The sequence below is a fragment of the Mustela putorius genome, unplaced genomic scaffold, assembly GCF_011764305.1.
Source record: "Mustela putorius furo isolate JIRA1106 unplaced genomic scaffold, ASM1176430v1.1 tig00003972_pilon_pilon_pilon, whole genome shotgun sequence".
NCBI lineage: Eukaryota > Metazoa > Chordata > Mammalia > Carnivora > Mustelidae > Mustela > Mustela putorius.
This window is the reverse complement of record NW_025422115.1, coordinates 24,958,802-24,981,901: the sequence shown is the minus strand read 5'-3', so window position 1 is coordinate 24,981,901 and position 23,100 is coordinate 24,958,802. Positions and strand designations below refer to the sequence as shown.

General features: G+C 62.8%; 1 protein-coding gene across 1 annotated transcript in view; it reads right to left on the bottom strand.

Moving 5' to 3' along the window:
- Positions 1–23,100, bottom strand: part of CDH4 (cadherin 4) — a 508,726-nt gene that overhangs the window by 4,824 nt on the left and 480,802 nt on the right. Inside the window, exons 8-15 of the mRNA XM_045070576.1 lie at positions 22,407–22,544; positions 11,503–11,688; positions 5,249–5,502; positions 4,572–4,714; positions 1,958–2,191; positions 998–1,231; positions 775–914; positions 155–319 (exon numbers count right to left, since the gene is read on the bottom strand). Of these exons, the coding sequence (XP_044926511.1) occupies positions 155–319; positions 775–914; positions 998–1,231; positions 1,958–2,191; positions 4,572–4,714; positions 5,249–5,502; positions 11,503–11,688; positions 22,407–22,544 (1,494 nt within the window). The remainder of the gene's footprint in view (positions 1–154; positions 320–774; positions 915–997; positions 1,232–1,957; positions 2,192–4,571; positions 4,715–5,248; positions 5,503–11,502; positions 11,689–22,406; positions 22,545–23,100) is intronic.

Sequence of the window (23,100 nt, the reverse complement as noted above, 5' to 3'; positions counted from 1 at the left end):
GCGTGGCCGCACCGCCTCGGTCCCCAGCCTGGGCCTGGAGGGGCCTCCTCGTCACTGCCCGGCCGCCCCAGCGCGGTGCGGCCACGGGACCTCATTCTCTGCAGGGGGGCCCTGCACAGCTCCCCCGCCCCCGCCCCTGCACGGGAGCACCCACCTCATTGATGAAGTCCCCGATGTCCCCGGGGTGGGGCACCACAGGCCTGACGGGGTACTGGGGCTCGGCGCCCACAGGCCGCTCATCCACACGCCGCACGCCGGGCGCCTTGCTCAGCACGTGTTCCATGGACTCTGGCTGCTGCAGTTGGCTGAGGTCATAGTCCTGGGGGGCGGCCGGGCAGGAGGGGAGCAGGGGTGTCCTGTTGTGGTCGGGCGCCCAGCGTGCCCGGCATCCTGGCCCGTCACCTGGTCCGCCCTACCCTGATTCGTCCCCGTCAGCCCGGCTGTGAGGCTCGTGTGGGGTCTGTGCCCTGCCGCCCTTGCCAGTCTGATGCCCCCCGGCATGCCCCAGCTCCCACGGTGTGCGTGTTCCTGGGAGCGCCCGCCCCTCTGTCTTCAGGGGGCACGGAGCCTTAGCGGGGTCAGGCGCTGCCCCGAATCCCCTGACGGCCAGCGTGGACCTGGCGTCCAGCCAGGCAGCCCCCTGGATTCACCCTCCCGGTGCGCCGTGCGTGGCTGCCGTGTCACCCAACAGCCCCTGCTGGGGCTGAGTTCCGCGGCGGGCGGGAGAGAGGTCGCCCTGGGGCAGCGCGGCGGAAGCGGGTGCAGGGGCCTCACCTGGTCCTCCTCACCGCCCCCTTCCTCGTCGTACTTGAGGATGTTGTCGCGGACGTCGTCCTCGGGGTCGATGAGCAGCTGCTTGGTGTGGCGTTCCTTCTCCCTGCGCTTCATCCACACGACGAACAGCAGGACCATGGCTGCGGGGGCAGGGCCACGCGGTGAGCAGGGTGCGTATGCGCGTGGGGGCAGGGGTGCATACCCGCGGCTGGGCCGGACTCACTGAGCAGGATGACGATGCAGATGAGGATGGCCACGATGGCGCTGGTGCCCAGACCCGCCGCGGCCACGGCGCCGATGGTGGTGCAGTCTCCATTCTCGTCGCACGGGCACACCTTGACCTTGATGATGGACGTGTTGGACAGTGGGGGGTTTCCAGAGTCGGTGACGATGATGGGGACATCGTACACGCCAGCCTCCAGGTACAGGACGCGCAAGCTCAGCTGGGCATAGTCACCTGGCCCAGAGTGAAAGGACAGGCTTTGTTCAGTCTACAACTAGCACTCTGTTACAGCAAGGCATCCGAAGGGAGAGACAGAGTCTGACAGCATGACAGTCTATACCTCTTTGGTTCATGCACACACACGTGCGCACATGCACACTCACGTTCGAGCACTCCACAGAGTGAAAAGACATTGGCAATTCAAGGAAAGAGCAATTGCAACTTGTTGGATGAAATCATTTCCTTATTATATAAAGAGTTCTACTAAATCAATTAGAAAAAAAGAAAAATCTTCCCAAAGAAAAATAGGCAAAGTGCTCTCTTGTATTCCCAGAGAAACTAGAAATTGGCGTGACCTTTCTAGATGCAACCTCACAATGCTAGAAAACTTCAGGAGTTGGATGCCCTTTTATACAAAAAGGCCGCATCTAGGGAAATACCCTGAGGAAAGACATCGGTTGGGGTCCCATCAGTCAGTGGCCAGGGCAGGAAGCAGTCAGAGACAGGAGTGGCTGGGGCTGTAGATGTTGATGGCTGTGCTCGTTCTGACAGTGGGACCAGGATGCCTTCATAGCACCCTCCAGGGATGGACTGGCACATGGCCAGGGGCCCCAGCCTCATGGGACCCCATGGGGGGAAAGGGCCCCGTCTCCACAGCTCACTCTTCCATGGGCCATGGGCCCCCTCGAGGTGCGGCACCCCAGGCATATCCTGTTCTCCTGGAGCGTGAGGCAGACTCACCATTTAATCGGGTGATGGTCCAGTTCTTCCGCACGGCGGCTGGGACAAAAGGCAGCTCGAAGACATAGGGGCCGATGTTGGGGTCAACATCAGCATCGGCGGCTGTGATGTTGATGGCGTTCAGGCTGGGCTTCTCACAGATCTGTGCCTCCTTGGGAAGCAGCTCCGGGGCATTGTCGTTGATGTCAATGAGATAGATCTGGAGGGTCCCGGTGCCGCTGGCCGGGGGGATCCCTGTGGGACAGACACAGTATGATCCTAAAGAAGCGGCTCCCCCACGACCTCAAGCACATGATGATGCACATTGGGTGAAGACCCAGCCCCAGTGCCCTGCCCAGGGACAGCCCCCAGCCCCACCAAGCCCGATGCCCGCAGCTAGACGCCCTCAATCAGGGCATCGTCGGGGGAAGTGCAGGAGCCCAGTAGCCTGCACCCCATTCTGCTGCCCTCTGTGCTTTCTGCTGCTTTGGCCATGGGTTCATTTAAAATCACTCTCTAATCCAGCAGCTCCCCTCCAGCCGGGGCCGGTGCACCATCTGGCCAGCCTTCAGGACCGGGCTTTAGCAGACCCCGTAGGTTGGGGAAGGCAGGAGGGAGGCAGGCGGTGGTTACCAGGCCCTGGCTTTCACTTGCTATGGATGAACCTTTGTGCAAGTGTTCTGGGCGCTCTTGTGTTCTTGCTCCTGGAGCCGGAGGGCACCGCTGTCCTAGAACCCGCCACAGCAGACCGCCGAAGTCTACCTCAGGACTGTTGCGCATGCCGCTTCCTAACTCTGGGACTCCCCTGCTGTCCCTTCTTCCCTTGGCGTGTTCCTTCTGGTCCCAAGGTCAGTGCTTCACAGCCAGGAGCACAGCTATAAGCCCAGCCCCTCCCTCCCACACCCTGTTTTGTTTTCTTCCAGAACGTACTCCCTAAAATTATCTGGTTGACTTGTTTCTCATTCATCTCACTGGGGCAAGAGACTGCTGAGTTGTCCCTCAATATCCATTTCCCCCTTTATCCTTAATAGAAGAAGCAGAGCCCCAGATTTTATCTGGGATCATGACCGCCCAGCTGTTAGACTACATTTCTCAACAAGCATTACGGTGCAGTGCGGTTTCATGGCTAAGTTCTTTGTGAGCTGGGGGTGGACGTTCTTAGAAGGGCAGGAACATGTCCCTGCCTTCCTTGCTCTTCTTCCTGTTTGCCAGAATGTGGTCGTGATGACTGGAGCAACAGCAGCCATTTTGGGCCATGCCATAACTCGTGGCCAGAGTGAGCCTGGTTTCTCAAACCTGACCCTAGCCCCCCAGGGCTGCCTGTCTCCAGTCTTCTTTTATGTGGGAGAAAATAAGCTGCAATTGTGTTGAAATTTCTATCACTGTTACACAGCTGAACCTAGTTTTAGCTGACACACAGAACCTGGGGACGTCAGCCTTTCAAGGGAGGGACTTTTGTCGGGTGTGTCTACTGATGGGTGGTGCCTGGCACAGAGCAGCTCAGCAGTAGTGAGAGCAGGGGCAGTGCTGACTTGGGCCAGGCCCCACTCCCCATCCTTTTGAGGACCCTGGATCACTTAATTCTCACACCTCTGGGGGAGGGGGTAGGGTTGTCCCCACTCAACGGAGGAGGAAGCTGAGGCACAGAGCAGTCAGATCTCTTCCCACCACTAAGTGGTGCTGGGACTTATCCCTGGTTCTAGACCCTTCTCCCTCACTCCCTCTCCCCTCCTGTGCAGAGTTGGCTGGGTATTTGGGGCTATGGGCCTCACCAGCTTCTGAGTGCCCTGGGTCCAGGGGGGGTGGCCTCAGGGCCTGGAGTCCTAGCACCCACTTGTGGAGATGCTGTCCACACCCCTTGGAAGGTCCAGTGCTCACGACTCCTCTTTCTGCCCCATGTGGGCCCCACCACGGCCACCTCTGCCCGGATCTCCTCACCCCTGCTTGGCTCACTGTCACCCCCGCAGCCCCAGCCTCCTCAGGGCTCCTCATTCTGGCCCGGGGGCCTCACCTCACCCTCTCCAAGCTCCCAGGGCTTGTGCTGCTGGTGTGTGGCTTCCACGGTGCCTGCCCAGTCTCTGGGGCCCCTCATGTCCCCTCCGACCCCCAGCTCTGACAGAGGGCTGCAGGGGTCACGGGTGGGCAGAGCCACAGGGGGCGGCGTCCCAGGGGCTGCTTAGGGGAAGCCCCCGCCGCAGTGTGTGGTCAGCGTGATGGGGCTGCTCGGGCAACACGCAGATGTGGCCGGCTGCCCTCCGTTCACCAGGTGGGGAGCTGAGAAGCGGCTCGGGTCTCGTTCAGCCGAGACAGGGCTGGACCAACGTCACGCCGCCTCTGCCATCCTGGCTCCCTGGCACCCACGGGGAGCGCCACGCATGAGTGAAGGGGCGCGGCGTGGCACCCGCCCGTGAGCCTGGTGGTCAGGCAGCGGCTGTGCTCGGACGCCTGCGGAGAGGGCGCTGCGGGGCACGCTGAGGGACGGTAGGGCAGGACTCTGCGAGCCTGCGTGGCGCTCGCCTCCCCGCTTCCCTCCTCCGGCTTCTCCGGCTGGGGGCGGGCCTCCCTCTGTCTCCCGGCCATGGAGCCCAGGCTCGGGCGCGCACCCAGCCGTAGCCCCCCGGGGCCCCGGGCGCACCGTTGTCAGCCGCCAGGAAGGTGGCCTCGTACACGTTGTTTTTGATGTACAGGGACTCGCGGTCGAGGACGGCGGCCGTGGTGATCTGACCGTTGGTGGTGTTAATGTGCAGCCAGTTCGCTGGGTCCGACAGCTTGGAGTATCTGAGGAGGGAGGAGGTGAGCCGGTGAGGGGACAGTGGCCCCGAGCCCCTGGCCCCACCCGCTGTGGGGTGCCCGCCTGGACACGGGGAGGTTTCCCTGCCCATGTGACCCTCACAAGGACCCCAGGAGGCAGACGCCCCCCTCACTCTCTCGGCAGACGGGGAGACTGAGGGGCGGAAGGGGTAGGTGGCCTGCAGCGTCACAGCTGGTGAGCAGCCAGGTCAGAACCAGCCTGACTCGAGAGACGGCTGCAGGTGCTGGAGGGTCTTCCACCTTCTTGGGCGGCGACCACGCAATGCTCGTGGCTGGCTGAGGGCCGGCGGCATCGCCTGGACCGCCTGGATCCCGCGGGACGGGGGTTCCGGCTGTCCCCAGGACTGGGGCTCCTGAGGTTCCCTGCCTGGAGGGACAACACAGGTCGGGCACTTCCTGGGGTGCAGGTGTCACCGGGCAGGATGGGACTCCTCTGCGTGGGAAGCAAGGGAGCCCAAGGGTGGGAGGGAGCCCCTTCCTGCGGCCCCAGGCCGGACCCACCGCACAGCCTGCTGCATGAACCGGTCAGGGTCCGCCGCCGAAAACGTGGTCAGCACCGTGCCGGCGGGCACACCTTCCTCCAGGCGGATCAGCTTGTGGTTCGAGGGGAAGTAGGGTGCCTCGTTGATGTCCATGACGGAGATGGTCACCCCGGCCGTGGACTGGAAGGACATCTGGACCCCGCCGGCCAGGGGCGCCTGGTTGGACACCATCACGGTCAGCATGAATGCTCTGTTCAGCTCGTAGTCGACTGCCTGGAATGAGAGAGGCCCGCAGGGGTGAGTGGTCGGGGTGGGCTCGGAGGCAGAAACCGTGCGTGGGTCACCGGGTCGGCGCCCCCTCCTCCCATGATGCTGGTCCCCAGGGAAGCGGCCTCCAGCCTCCCTTGTTTCTGGCTTCCCATGGGACTTGCCAATGGGAGCAGAGTTTGGGGTAAAGGACCCTCCCGTGCCTTCCCATCGTGTCCTGGTAGGGCCATAGCTGGGCTCCTGGGGCTCCAGCCCCCAGGGGGTGGCACCAGCAGGTGCTGCTCCTTCCAGGCTGGTGAGGTCAAGGCCCCATGGCTATTTGTCTAGGAGCCCCTTGCTGGGTGCAGCGGGCAGTCTCTTCTGTTGTTCTGACCCCCCCAGTTTTTGGTTTGCCACAGCAGCCCCGGGGCTCTCCCTCACCAACTCTGTGGCTTCTCTTCCCTCTGTACATGGCTCCTGCAAGAACACGATTCCCAGTTACACCATTTTGGGGCTCCAGGACCGTGACTGACAAATGCTAGAAGGGGTCTGCAGTCTACCGTAACTCCCAGGAAAAGAACGGCTTTAGGTGACCAGGGCTCAGTGCTTAGATGGTGGGTCCTGATGTGATTGAGTTTAAGGACAAGAATCAATGCAAAGGAATCTTCAGCTCACTTGGCCTTCTCCCTGTGGGTAGTGATTTGGGGTTTGTTACTTTTTAAAGCTTTTAAGGTATAACGTAGGGTAAAGTAAATAAACACGTGTAATGTGATTAGGAAGTAAGATTTTCAGTGTAAGAAGCACAAGTATGAAGTCATCAGAGGGAAGTAAAACCCTCCGGAGTTAAATCTGAAATGAATGACCCTCTGAATCGGCGGAAGGGACGGAATGGGTCAGGGTGGGCCCGTGCTGGGCCGTGCGGCTTCCCGGCTCTGCCCCCGAGAAGACGGGGCTCAGCAACAGTGAGCAGCGAGCACCTCTGGGGCCTGGATGCCGGTTTCTAAGGACCCGTCCTCACTGGAGAGACGGCCTGCAAACCCATCTAGGTCCAAAGGTCTGGACTCTGTGACTGTGTCGCCCTCTGCGGCACAGGGACTTTGTGGACTGATGAAGCTGGGGGTCTTGCAGTGGGAGCCGGCCCGAGATTACCCAGGTGGCCTGATGTGGCATCCGAGGGTGTTTACAAGGGGGGGCTGGGGTCCTTTGGCAAGGCAGCAGACAGCGTGGGGACCGAGGCAAAGACGGCTCTGGCTCTGAGGACAGAGGACCGGCCAACGGAGTCAGGACGTGGCTCGCCAACCTGGAAAAAGCCAGCAATGAAAACACCAGAGCTCCGGGGGGTGGGGCACAGCCTTGCGCGCTCTCTGGTTTCAGCCCGTTGAAACGGACGGATTTTGGACTCCGACTTCCAGAAGCGCGAGAGGGTCATGGACTGTGTGAAGACACCCAGCTTGACGCGAGTGGTTACAGCAGCCGCCGTAAGCAGAGAGTGACCGCGGACAGCTGCTGGCCTGAATGGACCATTAAAGGCAGCAAAAGAAGCTTCTGCCTTTCTCTTGGACTCTGCATTAGTTTCCTGTTCCGATTTTGTGGCTTAGAGGGACACAAATTTGTCATCTTGCAGTTCTAGAGGTCAGAGGTAAAAAATCAGCATCCCAGGACCGTTAGGTGTGGGTAGGGCTGGGTCCTCCTGGAGGCTCTGGGAGGCCCCCGTGCTCTTGGGCCCGCCTCCCCCTGCAGAGCGGTGGCCTGGCCCCTCGGAGGCCCTCTGTGACCTGTGCTTCTTCCCGACGGCTCCCAGGACTCTGACCTCCTGCCTCCCTCTCCCAGACACGCTGTGAGCCCAGGGCCGCCCTGGATATCCCTGGGCGACCGCCTGTCTCAGAATGCTTACCTCACTCACACTTGCTAAGCGTGTGCCACACAATTCCAGCCAAGGAAGGACAGAATTTTAAAAGCACCATTCTGTACTCACTAATGAAGACATTTACGTGCATAAGGGTCACCAGTAGACGACAAAACCGGATGGAGACTGGCGGCAGAGGGCACATTTGCAGGCACGAAGCATTGTACTCAGACTGCTGGCTAATCACAAGGGGGCAGAGTCAGTGACGGGAATGATGGGAACTGGCTGTCACCACCTGAGCCCACGGTCCTGGATGACCAGAGTGGGACAACCGGGCACCACGGGCTTCCCGATGCGACCCAGCCCAGCCACAAGGTCTAATCCCAGGTTACAGTAACTGTGGGAGAGCGAGGAACAGAGTTACCAGGCGGAAGGCATTGGACAGTCTGGCACATGGGGCCTCCCGTTGGCCAGCTGACCTGTGTCTGTGACAGGTCAACACTGGGCGGAATGTTCTAGATTATGAGAGAGTCAAGAGGTGTTGCAACCAACTGCATGATCCCTCTTCGGATCCGGATCCGAAGAACCACGGCAAAGAGAGACTTTGAGGAAAGTTAAAGGACACAGAACAGACTTGCGTCCGAGGATATGGAGGGCGGACGGCTGCTTTCGTCAGGGGTGTGACACTGTGACAGCGCACACGTATGGAGGCCAAACATATTACTGAGGGGGACGCATCTGACTTACATAGGGATGCGCGGTCATGAGGTCTGGGAGTTGAAAACCTCTTTCAGCAAAAATGGAGATGAGATGGGCCGGAACAAGCTAACAGCTCAGACTGCGGTGCGGACAGCACCCTCCCCTCTGTCTGCTGGGCGCCCGGAGGTGCTCAGGACGCACACAACAGTGTGTTTCTGCTTGGAGAGGAGCTGATCTGCGGGGTCGGGAGCCCGTGTCTGCAGCCGGTAGCGCCTCTCCCCACCAACCCGAACCCCAGCCTCCTCAGGGTCCCCCAGCTGCTCGGCGTTTGGCTTGGGTGAGCGTTAAAGACCATACTGCGGGTGCTTTGACCCTTTGCTTTCTCAGCGCGGCTACAGACGAGGCATTAAGTACGAGACGAAGGGCTTTCTGATGACAGGGGATGGGCCTGGGGGTTCAGGGAAGCCTGATGCCAGCCCGACAGGAGGGTCTGGAGGCCGATGCCCTCCGGAGATCGGGGTTCCGGGCTGACCCCCGTCATCCTCTCCGGGCGTGATCTCCTTGTCCGCCCAAGTAGGAGGGGTTCCTGAAGGCCCCCTGGAGTCCTGCCATGAGATGCCACGTCCTTCTGTGGCACACGCCTTGTCGTGCTGATGTCTTCCCCTGCCCTGACAACCCCTTGAGGAGGGGGCTGTCTGCCCCTTATATCAGTGCGGTGCTGCTGGGGGTCCGCCTGGGGGAGGCACCCCCTTGGCCATCTCTATTGCTCATCCCCCAGCACGAGGCCCGGCGCTGCTCATTGCATGTGCAGCAGGGACTTGGGCCCACAGATGCTGCCCAGGCTGGACCCTCAGGGGCCCAAGTGGGCAGCCCGTCTGAGGAGGCACCCACTGTGGGCTGACTTGGCAGCCCACGCCTGAAGGACAACCCCCGGGGCTTCAGGCCGCACACCGGGGGCCCCTCCCACAGGGGTGGGCATGGTTCTGCCATCCTGGGCACAGATGCCGCCACATCAGCCCCTGCGCCCACGCTGTATCCAGGTCCCCACAAAACCAAACAGCTGCCAAAGCCACCAGCCCCTCCTCCCGGACCCTCAGAGAGTCGTCTGGGGACGGGGCTCCTCCATTTCAGTGGACAGTTTCATGGAACCGTGGTGGTTTTCCTCCGAACAAAGCACCCGAGGGAAGTAATCGTTCCCCTGTTCATCGGTTCATGTCCCCGGGGGACACGGAATAATGTTGCGTGTCGTGCATTAAGATTGTGTCACCCGTCCGAGTGAGAATGCCTTCCACAAAGACTATTACGGCCAATAAACGTCCACAGGAGGGTGAAATAAAACACATTTGTAATGGAGAAATCGATAGGTAATTTGGCCCCCCAGTTTCAGTTAGAGCGGCCGCATATGCTGCCCGGTCTCTGCCAGGCCCCTCCCCAGACGCGGCAAGGACCCTCCACGAAAAGGCGAGGGGCTGGTGTGTGGCCTCTGGAGAGGCTGTCCGGCGGGGGCAGGCCGTGTGGGGCAGGGCGGGGGCAGGGGGTGCGGAGGGACGGATGAGCTCCCCTGCACGGCTGCCTCAGGGCTATTACAGCAGGATGGCAGGGGCTGGGCTGGTGGGGGTCTGCCTCTGGCCCGCCTGTTCTCTGGGGCTCCTGCCAGCGCATACCCCCCGCCCCGCCCATCCTGGGGCTGGAGCTTGCCATCTGGTGCCAAAGAGGCTGCTGGTTTCGAGGCTGTGTTCCAGGTGTGCGGCAGGAGAAAGGGCCCGGGGTTGGTCTGAGCCTGGAAGAGGTGGTGTTGTTGTGGCTGGAGGCGGAGGAGGCTGGGGAGGTGGCAGAGGGGCTCCGAGGAGGCTGGGCACGGGGCCTGTGCCCACTGGGGCCGGCGGTCTGACAGCAGAGTGGCCGTGCCCCAGCTTGGCTAGAGCCTGAGAGGTGGCGGGCCAGTATGGGGGGCAGGATGGAGCTCGGGGGCGCGGGGGGCAGGGTAGGGGTCAGGAAGACCCGCCCGAGGTGACTGGGCACTGCCTTTGACCGACAATGCAGCCAGGATCCGTGCGAGGTAGCCGAGGGCCTGGCTGACCACACACATGTCTACCCGGTGTCTCGTCCACCCTCCAAGCAGTGGAGGCCGTGGACCAGGAGTCCCTCCACCTGGGGGCAGGGGGCTGGAAGCAGCAGCAGGTTGTGTGATGACGGGAAGGCGGGGGCAGGGACGGGCCCCGGTGGCAGAGCGTGAACACGGCAGGTGGCCCGACTCCTCTGGGGGTCCCGTGGACCCTGGTGGGACTGAAGGGACCGTCCTCGCACCCTGGGGAGCCCATGGGAGCACGGCCGTCCTGATTCCACGGTGACGATGTTCACAGTGAGGACAGGAGCTGCTTCTGTCAGCTCCGCTGTCACCATGGCCGGGTGCTGCACCAGATCGCTAGCCAGGGCCGGCTATAATGTCAGCGACAGCCCCGCATCTGGGGCACAGAGAGGGCGACGGGCCCATGCCAGGGGTAAGCGAGGGAAGAGCCAGCCCGGGAACCCAAGAAATAGGCCTCCCGCCCCAGCCGGCAGCAGACTCCCCCAACTGCCTCACACCTCCCATGCCCCCGCCTGCCCCCCGCTGCAAGGTAATGTCTGAAAACATCGTGTCTCCACCGCGGGGAGTGAAAATAACCCAAAATGCCGTCTAAGACGAAGCATCGTGCCTTACACAGACTTTAAGTGCGGAGTTCAGAGAAAAGCCCCGTGTGGAATACCAAGGAGAAAAGGGAACACGGAGCCGTGTGGCCCGGCTGCTGAGTGCGGCCGGGACACGGGCCCAGTCTCCGCGGGACAGCCCGGCCGCCCATGCTCCCAGTGCTCAGGGTTCCAGCGCGTGTGGGGTGGGATTCATCTGTGACATGGGACAAGCGCATGTCTCCACCGCCACGCTGGAGAGGTGGGAGTCCCCCAGCCCTCTCCCTGCCCCTCCTCATCACACCCCTGTTCCCAGCTCGTTTCTCGAGATTCGTCTATAATCGCCACACCGAGTGCTGGATAAAGGCCATACGGGGAAGGAGAGATAGCGGCCTCTGCCGCTTAGGAAAGCAAAGGGGTGTCTTCAGTTTCAGAGAGCTAAGACCTGCCATGCACTGCTAAGACGGACTCCTTCCTGGCTGAGCTGGGTTTATCTCAGGAATGCAAGGATGGTCTGACATTACACAGGCTCTCGATGGGAGTTCACGCAGTAGTGGACTGAGGCGGAAATACAACCCTCCAGGAGGGCACAGGAAAGTGATCTTCTGGGGGAGGGGGCAGGTCAGGCTGCAGAGTCCCTGGCGGTCATGTGACCAGGCCTCGCGAAGCCTGCCTCTGACACGAGCAGGTGGATGCAGTCCTTTGCACCCAGATGTCAGGGGTGGCTCGCACTGAACCCGTATTGCTTCTGTCCATTCTGTCCCGGGTGGTGGCAGGGGACAGAACCCACGACGGCTGGCAGGAAGACTACCCACCTTCACCACGGTGACCATGCCCTCGTTGGTGACGGGGTCTGTGCGGACGCTGAAGTGTCCGGAGGGGTCCCCGCTGATGATCCGGTAGAAGGCGTTCCAGTTGGGCGAGTGGGGCTGATCTCGGTCCATCACGGTGAGGTTTGCCACCACCACCTCCACCTGGTTTTCTGGGACCTCCCCCGCGTACTGCAGAACATAAGGAAAGACAGTGTTCTCAACCCTTGCGGGAGCCTGGGGAGGTCAGGAGGGACTTTCTAGCAGCCCCTGCGGGATGCCCTCCATCCAGCTGCTTCTGTAGACGGGGACTCCCACACCCCTTCCGTGGGCACGGTGGTATCCCCAGAGGGCTCCGGTGCCTCCAGCTGTGCCCACCACCCACCTCCAGACGGAACCTCCACTTGCACACACACACACGCCTGCTGGCCTCCCTCCAAGCCCCAAGATGGCCCCCTTGTGCCCTGGAGGCCTGTGCGACTGTGGCGACGCAGGAGACTCAACATTTGCAGGACGCGTGCTGGAGAGCTTTGGGGGCCTTCCCCGGGATGGTCCTGGCCAGGGTCCTGCCATCCCCGCGGTCCCACCATTGATTCAGGGCTTGGGGTCCGCAGCCACCGATGTGTCATACCAAACACAGAGCCCTTTCTCCTGCTGAACGCCCCCACCCCCGTCAGTGGTTGTGGTTCACGTGGCTGAGTTGGTTGTGTGCAGGGAAAGATGCTGTGTGTGTGTGTGTGTGGGTCAGGGTGGTGGTAGCAATCTGGGCACCCCCCTTCCGAGTGAGAATCACTGCTGAGTGCCGGCCCCGCCGACGTGTGGCCTGTGCAGCCGTGGCCCTGTGGAAGGGCCTGAGTTTGGCTGAACATTCTGCTCTCAGTGTCTTGAAACTCCTAATAATTTGCAAACCAGGGCCCGGTTCCTTATTTCACACTAGGTCCTGCGGTTTGTGTGGTGGGCCTGACCCTGTGCAGCGTGGCTTTGAGCCACAAAACCTGGGGACAGAGTCTGGACGGAGATCTCGGATGTCTGACTGTGGTCACAGTGGTGCAGCTGACGGCGGCCACCACCTGTGGGTGCCCAGACAGGCGCTGCCGGGGCATTACCTCTCCCGCTGCCTGCGGTAGCCCTGCCCTCATCCCCGTTTTACAGATGAAGCAAGAGAGATTAACACACCTTGGGTCCCACAATGGGGCGCCCAGTGTCCGCTCTAAGGATCCGGCCCCCAGTCACAGTGGTGGGGTCACAGGATGGGGAGGAAGGCGTCTGCACGGGCTTGGCCGATGTCTCAGGCAGCCTGGCTCTGAGCCTCGTCCTCCTGCCCCCCCCCCCGCTGCACCTGCTGTGGCACAAAGCCTCCTGGTCACAACCAGGACAGCCACCCTGCCTCGTGCCCACGTTGGGGGTGTGGCCCAAATGCGCCTGTGCACACCCTAGGACAGACATGGAGCCGCTTTAGCCAGAGACGGTCCTCCTGTCGTTCAGGGCACCAGGTCTGGGCCTTGCCTGCTCCGGAACCAGCTCCCGCCCCTTAGTGAGGGTCACGTGGGGCAGCCAGTCATGTGGCCTCCGCCACTGAGGGGCTCCTGAGGCCGCAGCCACCATCTGGGGTCCCTCACACACATCCAGCCCTGACCGCAGCCCAAGGGCCGGACCCCTACACACGTCTGCCCAGAGCCCTTGCATGTGCCCTACGGGGCCCTGCGTGCAGCTTTGGCTGGCTGGGTTGGCTCACAGGGGACCCTCTCCTTGAGGGCGAGACGGGGCCAGGCAGTAGGACCTCTCTCCATGTGGCGTCTAGGCTTCCTGCTCTCTCCGTCGGGAGCTTGATACCTCCCAGAGAGACTGGGCCTCGATGGTTGTGATGGTTTTCTGCCCTGAACACTTCCGAATTCAAGCCTCAGCTGGTGGTTGAGGAGGGGTTCTGGGGTGCAGTGCATGGAAAACTGGACCGCCGTGGCTTGAATGCAGGGGCCTGACTTCCAGGAACGGGGGCCGGAGGGCCGAGGGTAGCATCAGTGGCTGCGTGTCGGAGACATTGAGGCTGGTGGCTCTGTCCTTCTCTGGCTTCCACGAGGTCAGAGCACAGCAGCTCAGCCTGTCCTGTCTGTGCTGGGTGGCGCTGAAGGACGGCTGCCCGGCATGTGTGTCCAAGGGATGGCGTCTGCGGGCAGACGGGTGGGGATGCCGAGGCCCAGCAGCTTCTGTTCCCGGAGGCGCTTGCTGGTGAGAAGGAGGGGAGGTGGGTGCAGACTCCCCAAAGGACCGGTGTGGGCTTGTTGTCCCCCACTGTGAGAGGCACGGGGGGCCCGGTCCCCAGGCTTGTGGCAGATGTGTACGGCAGATGCAGACAGGGGCGAGTGGATGAGGCAGTCGACGCGCAGAGCAGCGACGGTCGGAGCGAGGGAGGAACTGTGAGCCCCCACGAGGCCGGCTGCCTCCAGGGCCAGAGCACAGGACTGGACTCCCGGCCTCCACGCTCCACAGGGAACCCCACAGTCCGCCGCGCAGGCGCAGACAACAGCCCCCATCTGTCTCCTGGCACGGGCAAGCCTTCCAACCCCGATACCATCACCTTGTCAGTGGGAAAAACTGAATTTATCCCAAGTGGGATCTCGTCCAGCGGCCCCAGTGCTGGACGGGATGGAGGCCCTCCAGCTCGGTCCTACTCAGCAGCACGAGGCCCCGTCGTGGGATTCGGGAGCACCAGCGCTCGCGGTCACCCCGAGCTGGCTGCCTGCCCGTCGCCGTTCCCGTTTCTCCAGCGGCCCAGGGGCCCCACTGTCCCTGCGCCTGACCCGCCGGCGGCAGCAGCAGGCTGGCAGCCGGGCTCCACCCCAGCCAGGCTTCTGGGAGGCACCTAGGGAGTGTGAGGGAGGGCTGGGGGCTGGGGGCTGGGGGACAGGAGGGGTCAGCCCGGGGCGGCTCAGGGCCACTTCGGGCTGTGGGTGTGTGTGCGTGTGGGGGGTGACCTGGTCCCTGGGAACTCTCGGGAGGATCCCAGGTGGGGGGTGATGCCCTCCAGTGGTCCTCGGGGGAGGGGGAGCTGGGCACAGGAAGAGGTGGAAGGACCTTGGGAGTGGGGGGTTTGCAGACCTCCAGAGTTGTCCCCCGGATGGCCTGGAGGAGGCCGACGATGCTTGCGACGCAGCCCCTCTGCGTTGGTGGGAGTGAGGGGGGCAGGGTGACTGCAGCAGCCGGCAGGGCCACGAGGTCAGAGCTCACAGTGGCGGCAGGCCTGGGTCACTGGAGCCGTCCTAGAGACCCGCCTCCTGCTGGTAGACCTTGCCCAGCCCTTCCCTGCTGGGCCCCGGGCTGTGCCCTCTGCAGGGAGGTCACCATGTCCCCAGAGCAGGAGGCCGTCTCCACTGGGGCTGAGTGAGAATTACTGGTTTTATCGTCCACAGAATGGGCACCCCATCTCTCCGAGGACTCGGGGATGGAGGAGACTGCACACAAAGCTCCTGGCCCATGTCGGGCCTTCTGTGCGGGGGTGTGCGGGACCTGGCCGGGCTCCAGGCCCCAGGGCCCAGCTTCCTTGTTGCAGAGGGAGGGATGACCAGGCTCACCAAATGTGGGTCTGGGGCCACAACACCTGACTCTCCTGAGGGGCTTGGTGGGAATGGAGGGCTAGCGTTGGGGCTGGCAAACCCAGGGGCCAAGTTCAGGGCACCGCCTCCTTTGTTAATAAAGTTTTATCGGCACACGGCTGTGTCCCTTCGTTTACATAGTATCTGTAACAGAGTTGAGTAATGGTGACAGAGCATGTATGGCCTCAGACTCAAAAACAATGACTCTGTGTCCTTGACAGAAAAGACTGTGGATCCCTGCTCTAGACCCCTCAATCCCACCACTGCAGTAATTCAGAAGTGGGCATGCGGCCGACACCGGCTGGTCGGGGCGTAGTTCTGGTGGCCCCCATCTCTGGCCTGGGTGCTGTGGCCACACCTGCCTGAAGGTGTTGGGTGGGGTTGCCATCCACAGCCCGAGAATGCCGCTAGCTCAGAGGAAGCACGGCTCAGTGGAGGCTCCTGGTGGCTGTGGGAGCCTGGATCCAGCTGTACCTGATGTCAGTGTTCCAGCCGTAGACGTTTCCAGCTTCTGAGACACGAGGTGTCTCCTTTCTGTTTAAGTTGCCAGGACTGGTGTAGGGACAGCTGTGAGGCTGCCTGGCTCTCTATCCCCTTTGGAATTCCCATCTTTATTTTCCAGGACTTGCTTTCTCAGCTTCCTCTCCAGCCATGAGCTGGTCAGGTGACCTAGGACCTGCTAGTCAGAGGCACCTGCCTGACTGGTTCCCAAGTGAGGCAAAGGCCTCTTGCTTTGGCATCTGCCGGGGGCAGTGCCCCGCCCAATGTGGGGCACAGGAGCTCTGGCCCTTACACCCGGTGCCGCTGACAGGAGGGGCTGCTCCTGGTGGAGGCTCCATGCCTGACACCCCTGGCCCTCGGGTTTCGTGACCGCGCGCATCCTCCGGGCACTTCTCTCTTGGATCAGACGACCTGGTGTGGTCACCTGAGAGCCGGGCCTCTCGGGTGCGCCTCCGAGGGGTAGCACGCCGTCCTGGGCTCCACGTCGGCCTGCTCCGGAATGCGGGGGGCATCCTTCCCCGGACTTCATGGTGCGGGGGAGACCTGTGTGTCCCAGAGTGCCATTCCTCATACACTCTGATGAAGGTTATTCCCAGAGTCTATTTTAATTTGTGCAAGTTTAATAAAGGTTCACAAAGAAGGGCCTTAAGCTGATACATCTGGCTTAGGATTTTCTTATTAACTTTCCCCTGGCCGTAATGAGTTTTTAATTTAATTTTTTCAGATTTTCAGGCACAGGGAAAGCCTCTCCCATGCCTCACAGGAGACAAAGACAGATATTTGGGAAAGAAGGAGTTTTAAGATCATCGGAACAGAGTGTCTTGCCCAGATGGTAATCCCGAATCCAAACGTAGCCTGGCCCGAGGGACAGAGAGGATTTCGTCCAGCACAAATCCAGCTCGGAGGCCAGAATCCGCAGAGCTCCCAGGGGAAGGTCACATTCGCATACAGGAGGATTAGGGTGAGAACAGTGAAGCCCAGTCAGGATCCAGAGAGGACCAGGAATGACAGCCTGTCCACACGCAGGACCCACGAGTCGTCCACGTGCCCACGCCACGCGGGACACACCGGGACCCGAGGCTGCGCTTCTGTTTCTGTTGGGAGAGAACAGAAACTCGGGCTGGAGGACCTGACCCTCCCCTAGCCGCCCCTTGGTGAGCGGGACACCACTCTCCCTGCTGGCCTGCGGCCCCTGCAGCGGCGGCATCTCCCTGGGAGGAGGGCCTCTTCCCTGGCCTGGAGCTCAGGGACCCGTCGCTGTTACTAGCAGAGCCTTGAGAGCTGGCGGGGGAGCCTGCCTGGCAGGGACGCGGCTGTGCCTCTGTGGGCCTCGGAGCAGGGTGGGGGGTTGCGGGGCCTGGGTGGGCGCGGGGGGAGGGTCCCAGGGGTGTTTCTCCCAGGAGACACCCAGCGCTGTGCCTTCAATCATCCGTGGCTTCTGCTGGAAAACGTATGGATGTGCCTCTGTCCATTGCGATGGTTTTATCAATTTTTTTTGAAACTTACTTTTCTGTCCCGAAAACTAATGACGGTGTCTTTTGGGTTCTGAGCCCAGGATCAGAATCCGATGGGGGGGGGGGGATCAGCAGCTCCTAACCAGAAGCTACCACAGGCAGTCTTCCTTGGCTCTGCGTGTGACGGGGGAGGGCCTGAGGTCTGGGGCCAGGAGGCCTTTCACCGGCTAACTCCTCTGGGCCTCCTCCCGCCCACGGAGCTGGCGCCTGTCGGGCTAGATGACACATGGGAAAGTGCTCCTTCCGAGGACAGCTCATGGGAAAGGACCCAGCAATCGGTTAACACCGTATCTCGGACCCTCTGCTCCCCAGGGAGAGTTCACAGAAGGCGTCCGCTGACCACAGACTGGGCCACAGGTTCGAGCCCCTTGCTCTTGCCCGGGGGGGGGAACCACGCTAAGAGCCAGGCGCCAGGCACTCTTGCTGTCTTGATCAAGTCTCCTCGTGCTCCAGCCACGTGCTCCTGACCCACGTGCGGGTGCACACCCCCCAGGCAGGCGCTGGTGCTCCGTCTAGCAGGTGACGGCGCAGAGACACAGAGTCTGGGGATCCAGGGGGACGAGGAAAGTGTCATCTTTAGGAAGTGGACACCGGCCTGGCAGGAAGGGCTCGAGGTGTGATGTGATGTGAGGTGGGGCCGGGCGTTCTGGCCTCCGGCCTCCCCGGTGCTCGGAGAAGCTGTCCCAATCGGTTATCTACGGCAGAGTTTCACACCGAGGGCCTGAGCACAATGAAGGGCCATGAGTCCGTTCCAACCCTGAGAGGCCAGATTCTTACTCTCAGGAACTCAGGCTGAGCTGGAATCTCTCCTCTCCTGGGTTTGTGGACGAGGTGAAAAGCTAAGTGCCCTGGGGATTCCCAGGGTTAGGGCCACAGAGGGCCTGCTTTGGGGCAGCAGGGGCCCAGGCAGCCAGGGTAGGAGCCAGGGTAGCCAGTCCCTGGGAAGGTTCCAAGGCTAGCCCGGGGTCTAACCGTTCTGCTCAGGTCCCGGTGGTGGAGGGCTGGCTGCCGTCCGTGCACTTACAGAGCAGAGGACAGCGTCGTTCAAGGCATAAACTCTTCACAGACATCAGTGGATGCTCCTGACCTCACCTCGGGACTGTATGTCACTTCAGGGCGGAGTGGGGACAAACATTCAGAGAGGTCCGGCTATCAGCCCACGGTCACACAGCGAGGAGGGGCCGAGGCGGGGCTAATGAGGGGCTTCCGGACTCCAGGAGACCCTCCTGAGGGCGTGTGAGGTGCTGGGCTGGTGGAAGGGGCCCAGGACACTGGGTGTCCAGGATTCTCCCCCAGGGCTCCAGACAAGGCCAGACAGGAGGCTCCTGGGGGCAGAGTGCAGGTTGTGTCCTGGGGCCTGAGCCCCTAGCCCGGCAGAGCCCGGCAGAGCCCGGCAGAGCCCGGCAGAGCCCGGCAGAGCCCGGCAGAGCCCGGCGCTCACCCCCGAGAGAGTGTGGACTGGGCCGGTGGAAAGGCCCGGAGGCCCTGTGGCAGGCTGCCCTGTACCCCGCGTGCGGCGCAGGCAAAGGGAAATAGCTTTGAATCAACATCTAAGAGCGGGAACTGGGCCGTGCGAACCCCTTCTTCTCTGCAGCTTCTGCTGATGGTTCTTGGTGAAGACTGGTAACAACAGCCGGCCTCGGCCTCCCCACTCGGCCGGCCAGTGCCACGCAGACATTGTCCCGTCCGCAGAGGCGTGTGCGCTTCAGGAGACGCGCTCCATTCCTGCCCCCGTGGGGACGCCCGAGCGCACGGTCGCCCCGCCCTCCCTGCTTTGCTCCGTTGCGGGCCCTCCCAGGACGGGTGTTTCCGGGGGGCCCGCAGGTGTTTGCGCCGCGGCCGCCTGCGGAAGGGAAGACGGCGTCCAGACTCGGAGGACCGGCGGTCACAGCTGGACCGGGGCTGGCATAGTGGGCGGAAGGCGTCCCTCCAGGAGCAGGTGTGGGGCAGCCCGGGGCCCTCGCTGGAGCTGCAGAAGACGCTCCACCCCAGAAGGGGATGGAGACTCGCTCGGGGTCTGGGAGGAGAACCACCTGGCCCAGAGGGGGTGCCCCGAGGAAGCAGGCGCCCTGGGTCTGACTGTCTCTCCGTGTGGCCTCGGGCCACCCGGAACTAGCCTTCTGGGCCTCAGTTGTCTCTGGTGGCTGTTGCTCTGACAGCCTCCACGGCCACGTCAGGGGAGACCTCTCAGGAAACACACAGAAGCTTCCGGACGTGAGGGCCACGGCGCACTCGACTCTCGGCCACGGTCGTGCGGCATTCCGCGCTCACAGCGGCGGAGGGGGCGGGCGCCCGGGACGCGGCCCCGTGCCAGCGTGGGGCTGGCCTTCTCACTCCTGACCCAGCCGCTCTCCCATGAGCCCGTGTTATTCCCCAGCAGGCGCTGTGGCTGTGGGGCTCTCCCCGACGGCAGCGCGTGTGGCTGTGGGGCTCTCCCCGACGGCAGCGCGTGCGGGTGGGGGCACCCGGTGGAGGCGGGACGGGCTGGGAGGGACGCCTTCGCCACGGCCGGTCACTTCATACCTTGTGAATTCTGCACCGGTGTGTGAGTCACCTAACCGAGGACGCCCAGTGAGCTTTAAAAAGGAGAAAATGAGTAAGTGAAGTCGGTGGTGCCGTGGGTTTGCTCACGGACGGCCCAGGGGTCTGCGCTCAGCAGACTCACATGGGTGGGCTCCAGAGACGCGCTGTTGGGCGGAAGAAGCCGACTCCACAGAATCACGCGCTCTGCGTGACGCCATCCGTGTGACGGGCGAGACTGGAGTGTTGGCGAAGGTCGCCTTGGCAGTGGACGCTGTCAGGGGCTGCTCTGGGGACCGGCAGGAGGTTGCTCCTGGCTCCTGGTGGGAATGTTTCCCGGAAGATGTGTGGTCACACTACATTCCCGTCACACAATGAGCAAGACCCCTTCTGACGAAGCAGGGGACCCACAGGGTCCATCTGGGTGCTCGTGGCTTAGAGCGGATGGGGTGTGCCTACTTCGGGTCCTGGTAAATTAGACGCCAACCAACCATCTTGGGGGGAAAAGAAGTCAGCTTCTGTGGGGGCAGGAGGGTGGGCTAGGGCTCTGGTCTGCTCTCGCAGGAGCCCGCTGGTTTCTGGCCCGTCCCGGAGGCTGCCAGCGTCTGTGCGATCCCCGGTCGGTGACACCTTCTCCGGAGAGCCTGGGTGCAGGCTTGGACCAGGATCGGGAGGCAGGCGGGGGCTGTGAGCATCCTGTTCCAGTCCCTGCGGGTTTTAGCCAAATCCCAACTCCTGGCAATGCCTTCTTCAGCGCTCCACTGGTGTGCTTTTCTCCAAATCCGGTGGTGGCCAGAGGTGACCAGCAGGGCTGGACAGAGTCCTTTACCTCGGCAGGTCACCACGTTGCCTCATGCCTGAAGGCACATCCTTCACTCCCACCAGAGACAATTGGCTTGGTTTCCTTCTGCCCTGGTTTCCATGGTGACAGTGGAGGTCCTGAAGCTGTTTCCCAGGGGGACTAGGGGTCCTGGTGGTCAAGAGGGCTGGTGCCACTGCTCCCCGGACATCTGGAATTTGCAGGCTGGTACCAGGACAAGAGCGTGTCCTTGGGAACAGTGTCCTCTCACCTGGGCACCAGCTGTGCGTCCTTGGAGACACCAGACTCAGCAGATGGTGAGCATCTGAGGTTCCCACCCCTGCCCCACCTGCCAGGGCCGATGCCAGAGCCCGGCTCAGGACGGGCTCCAGTCCCCACTGCAACGTTACCTGGGGGAGGTCCCCTGCATGGGTGATCACCTGCACTGCTGCCCCCAGGCACCAGCACAGGTGTCGTGTGTCCTAAAGACAGCCGTGTGTTCTCCTCATCACAGAACGAGGCGCAGGGTGGACGGAAGGACAGCGGGTCTGCACGGACAGGCTCGGGGGAGGCCCTGCTGGGGGCCTGGAGCCTAGGCATCATTACTCTCCCAGGTCCCTAGGGAGATGCTTCGACCATGTACAAAATGTCCAGGATACTGGCCCTGAGCCTTTCCTGACCACTGGCCCAGGACTGATGGAGGCAGAAGCCGTGTCCCCTCAGCCAGGTGGGCTGGGGCTGCGCTGCTCCCCCTGCATGCGATCTGCCATTTGTACACTAGATGGTGCTGTGCATCCGCAGGTGAGGTCGCGTGCCAGGGCTGGGTGCGGGAGGTAGGGGAGCACGGGTGTGGGTGCGGGGGATGGGGTCTGGGGACTCTGACATGGGGGCAGGAGACCCCAGGGCGTGGGGTGATGGGGAAGCAGGATGAGGGAATGCTCGGATATCGGCGGGGGAGGACTGGTTCCGGAGATGCCCTCCAGGCAGTCACCGGCTCTGGGGAGCTCCGGGGAGCAGGCGGGGTCTCCTCTGTCCCCACCGCCTTCCCTGCTCCTTGTTGCAGAGTCAGCGCGGCTTCTGGGGTCCAATCCCAGCTGCTCCCACTGAGAGGCTAGCGGGGTGGCTTTGGGCCAGTGACTTGGCCTGTCTGAGTCTCGGCATTCCCCCGCCCCTGCCCAGGTTGGGAGGCTAGAGCTCGGCAGGGGAGGGCTCCCCGGCGGCGGCTTGTGCTGTGCCTGTTGGGGAGGGCCCCCCGGCGGCTTGTGCTGTGCCTGTTACTGTCTTTGCTGTCACCCCCGCGTCCCCTCGGCCCTCCCGCGGCGGCTCCGAGAGGCGATCCCGAGACCCTCGGATCTGCCATAATCTCCCAGTGTCCCTGCGACTCCGAATGCTCAAACCTGGATGTCCCCCAAGGGCCCTGGGTCACTTCGGTCCGGAGCCGCTGGGTGTGGGGCTCAGCGACGGCCCACCGGCCAGGCCTGCGGGGAGGAGCTCGCCGGTCCCTGCCCCCTCCGCCTCTGTGCGCGGTGGGCTGTGGAGCACAGCCCAGCTCCTCCTGCAGGGACCGGCCCGTGCCCGGCCGAGGCCCCACCCGGGCATCCACCAGCAGGTCCCACGGTGCACACAGCCGCACGTGTGCTCCAAACGTGGCTGAGCCCCAACACCCCTGCTCGGCTCTGGATTCCGAGTGTCCAGCCCATGCGGTCCTGGGCACTTCTCAGGGCGTCAACGGTCGCTCTGGGTCAGGCCTCCTGGGGCCGCATCACAGCCCCTGCCCGCTGCCGCCCCCCCCCCCGGAGCCCACCTCCTTGGCAGCTCCTCCGGTCGCCCTCCTGCTGGGGACTCCTGAGGTGGCTGGGCTCCGTGTCAGCCTCCTGCTGCCCAGGGCCACGGGCGCGCCGCTGTCGGCCAAGCTCCTGCCGGCACCCACGGTGAGGAGGGCGGCGGCCCTGACGGCACCGGCTACCCAGGCGCGCGACTACTCACCGTGCTCGCCGTGAATTCTGGCGGGTTGTCGTTCACATCCGTCACCGTGATGATGGCCGTGGCCGTGTTCGAGAGGCCGTAGTTGAGGTTCCCCTCCATGTCCGTGGCCTGGACGATGACGGTATACTGCTGGACTTTCTGGAAGGGGCAGGAAGGGGAGGCACGGCGTGTCAGTTTACAGGCTGCTGCCCCTTTCCCTCAACGCGCGCTCCCTGAGGCCGGGCCCCTGCGGGCGGGATGGGCACACTGGGCCCCTGGCCGCTCTCGGCCACTGTCCTGGTGCAAGGACCTGCTCCTTCGCTGGCTGCGGGCAACGGCGCTGCACGGAGAAGCCTGGCCGCCTTCACCGCAGGGCCCGGCTGTGGTAGGTACAGATGGTGTTTGGTGCCAAGACAGAAGGGAGGAGAATGGGGGTCCCCGGAGAGCACCGTCCGGCCTGGGGCTCAGAAAACCAGGGACGGACACTTGGAGAGAGGGAGACTCCCGCAGACGGGCCAGGCCCCCGTCACCTGCCCTCTGACTGGTCTCTGCGGCTGTGGCTCCCACCCCAGTTCTGACTGTCTGGTCCCGTGCTGTCACTTCATCATCCTCTCTGTCCCTCCCCAAACTGAGCTCTGGGAGACCGCCACTGCCCCACTCACCCCGTGTCCCCAGAGCCGACGGCCATGCCCAGCACAGAGCAGGTGCTCCGAGA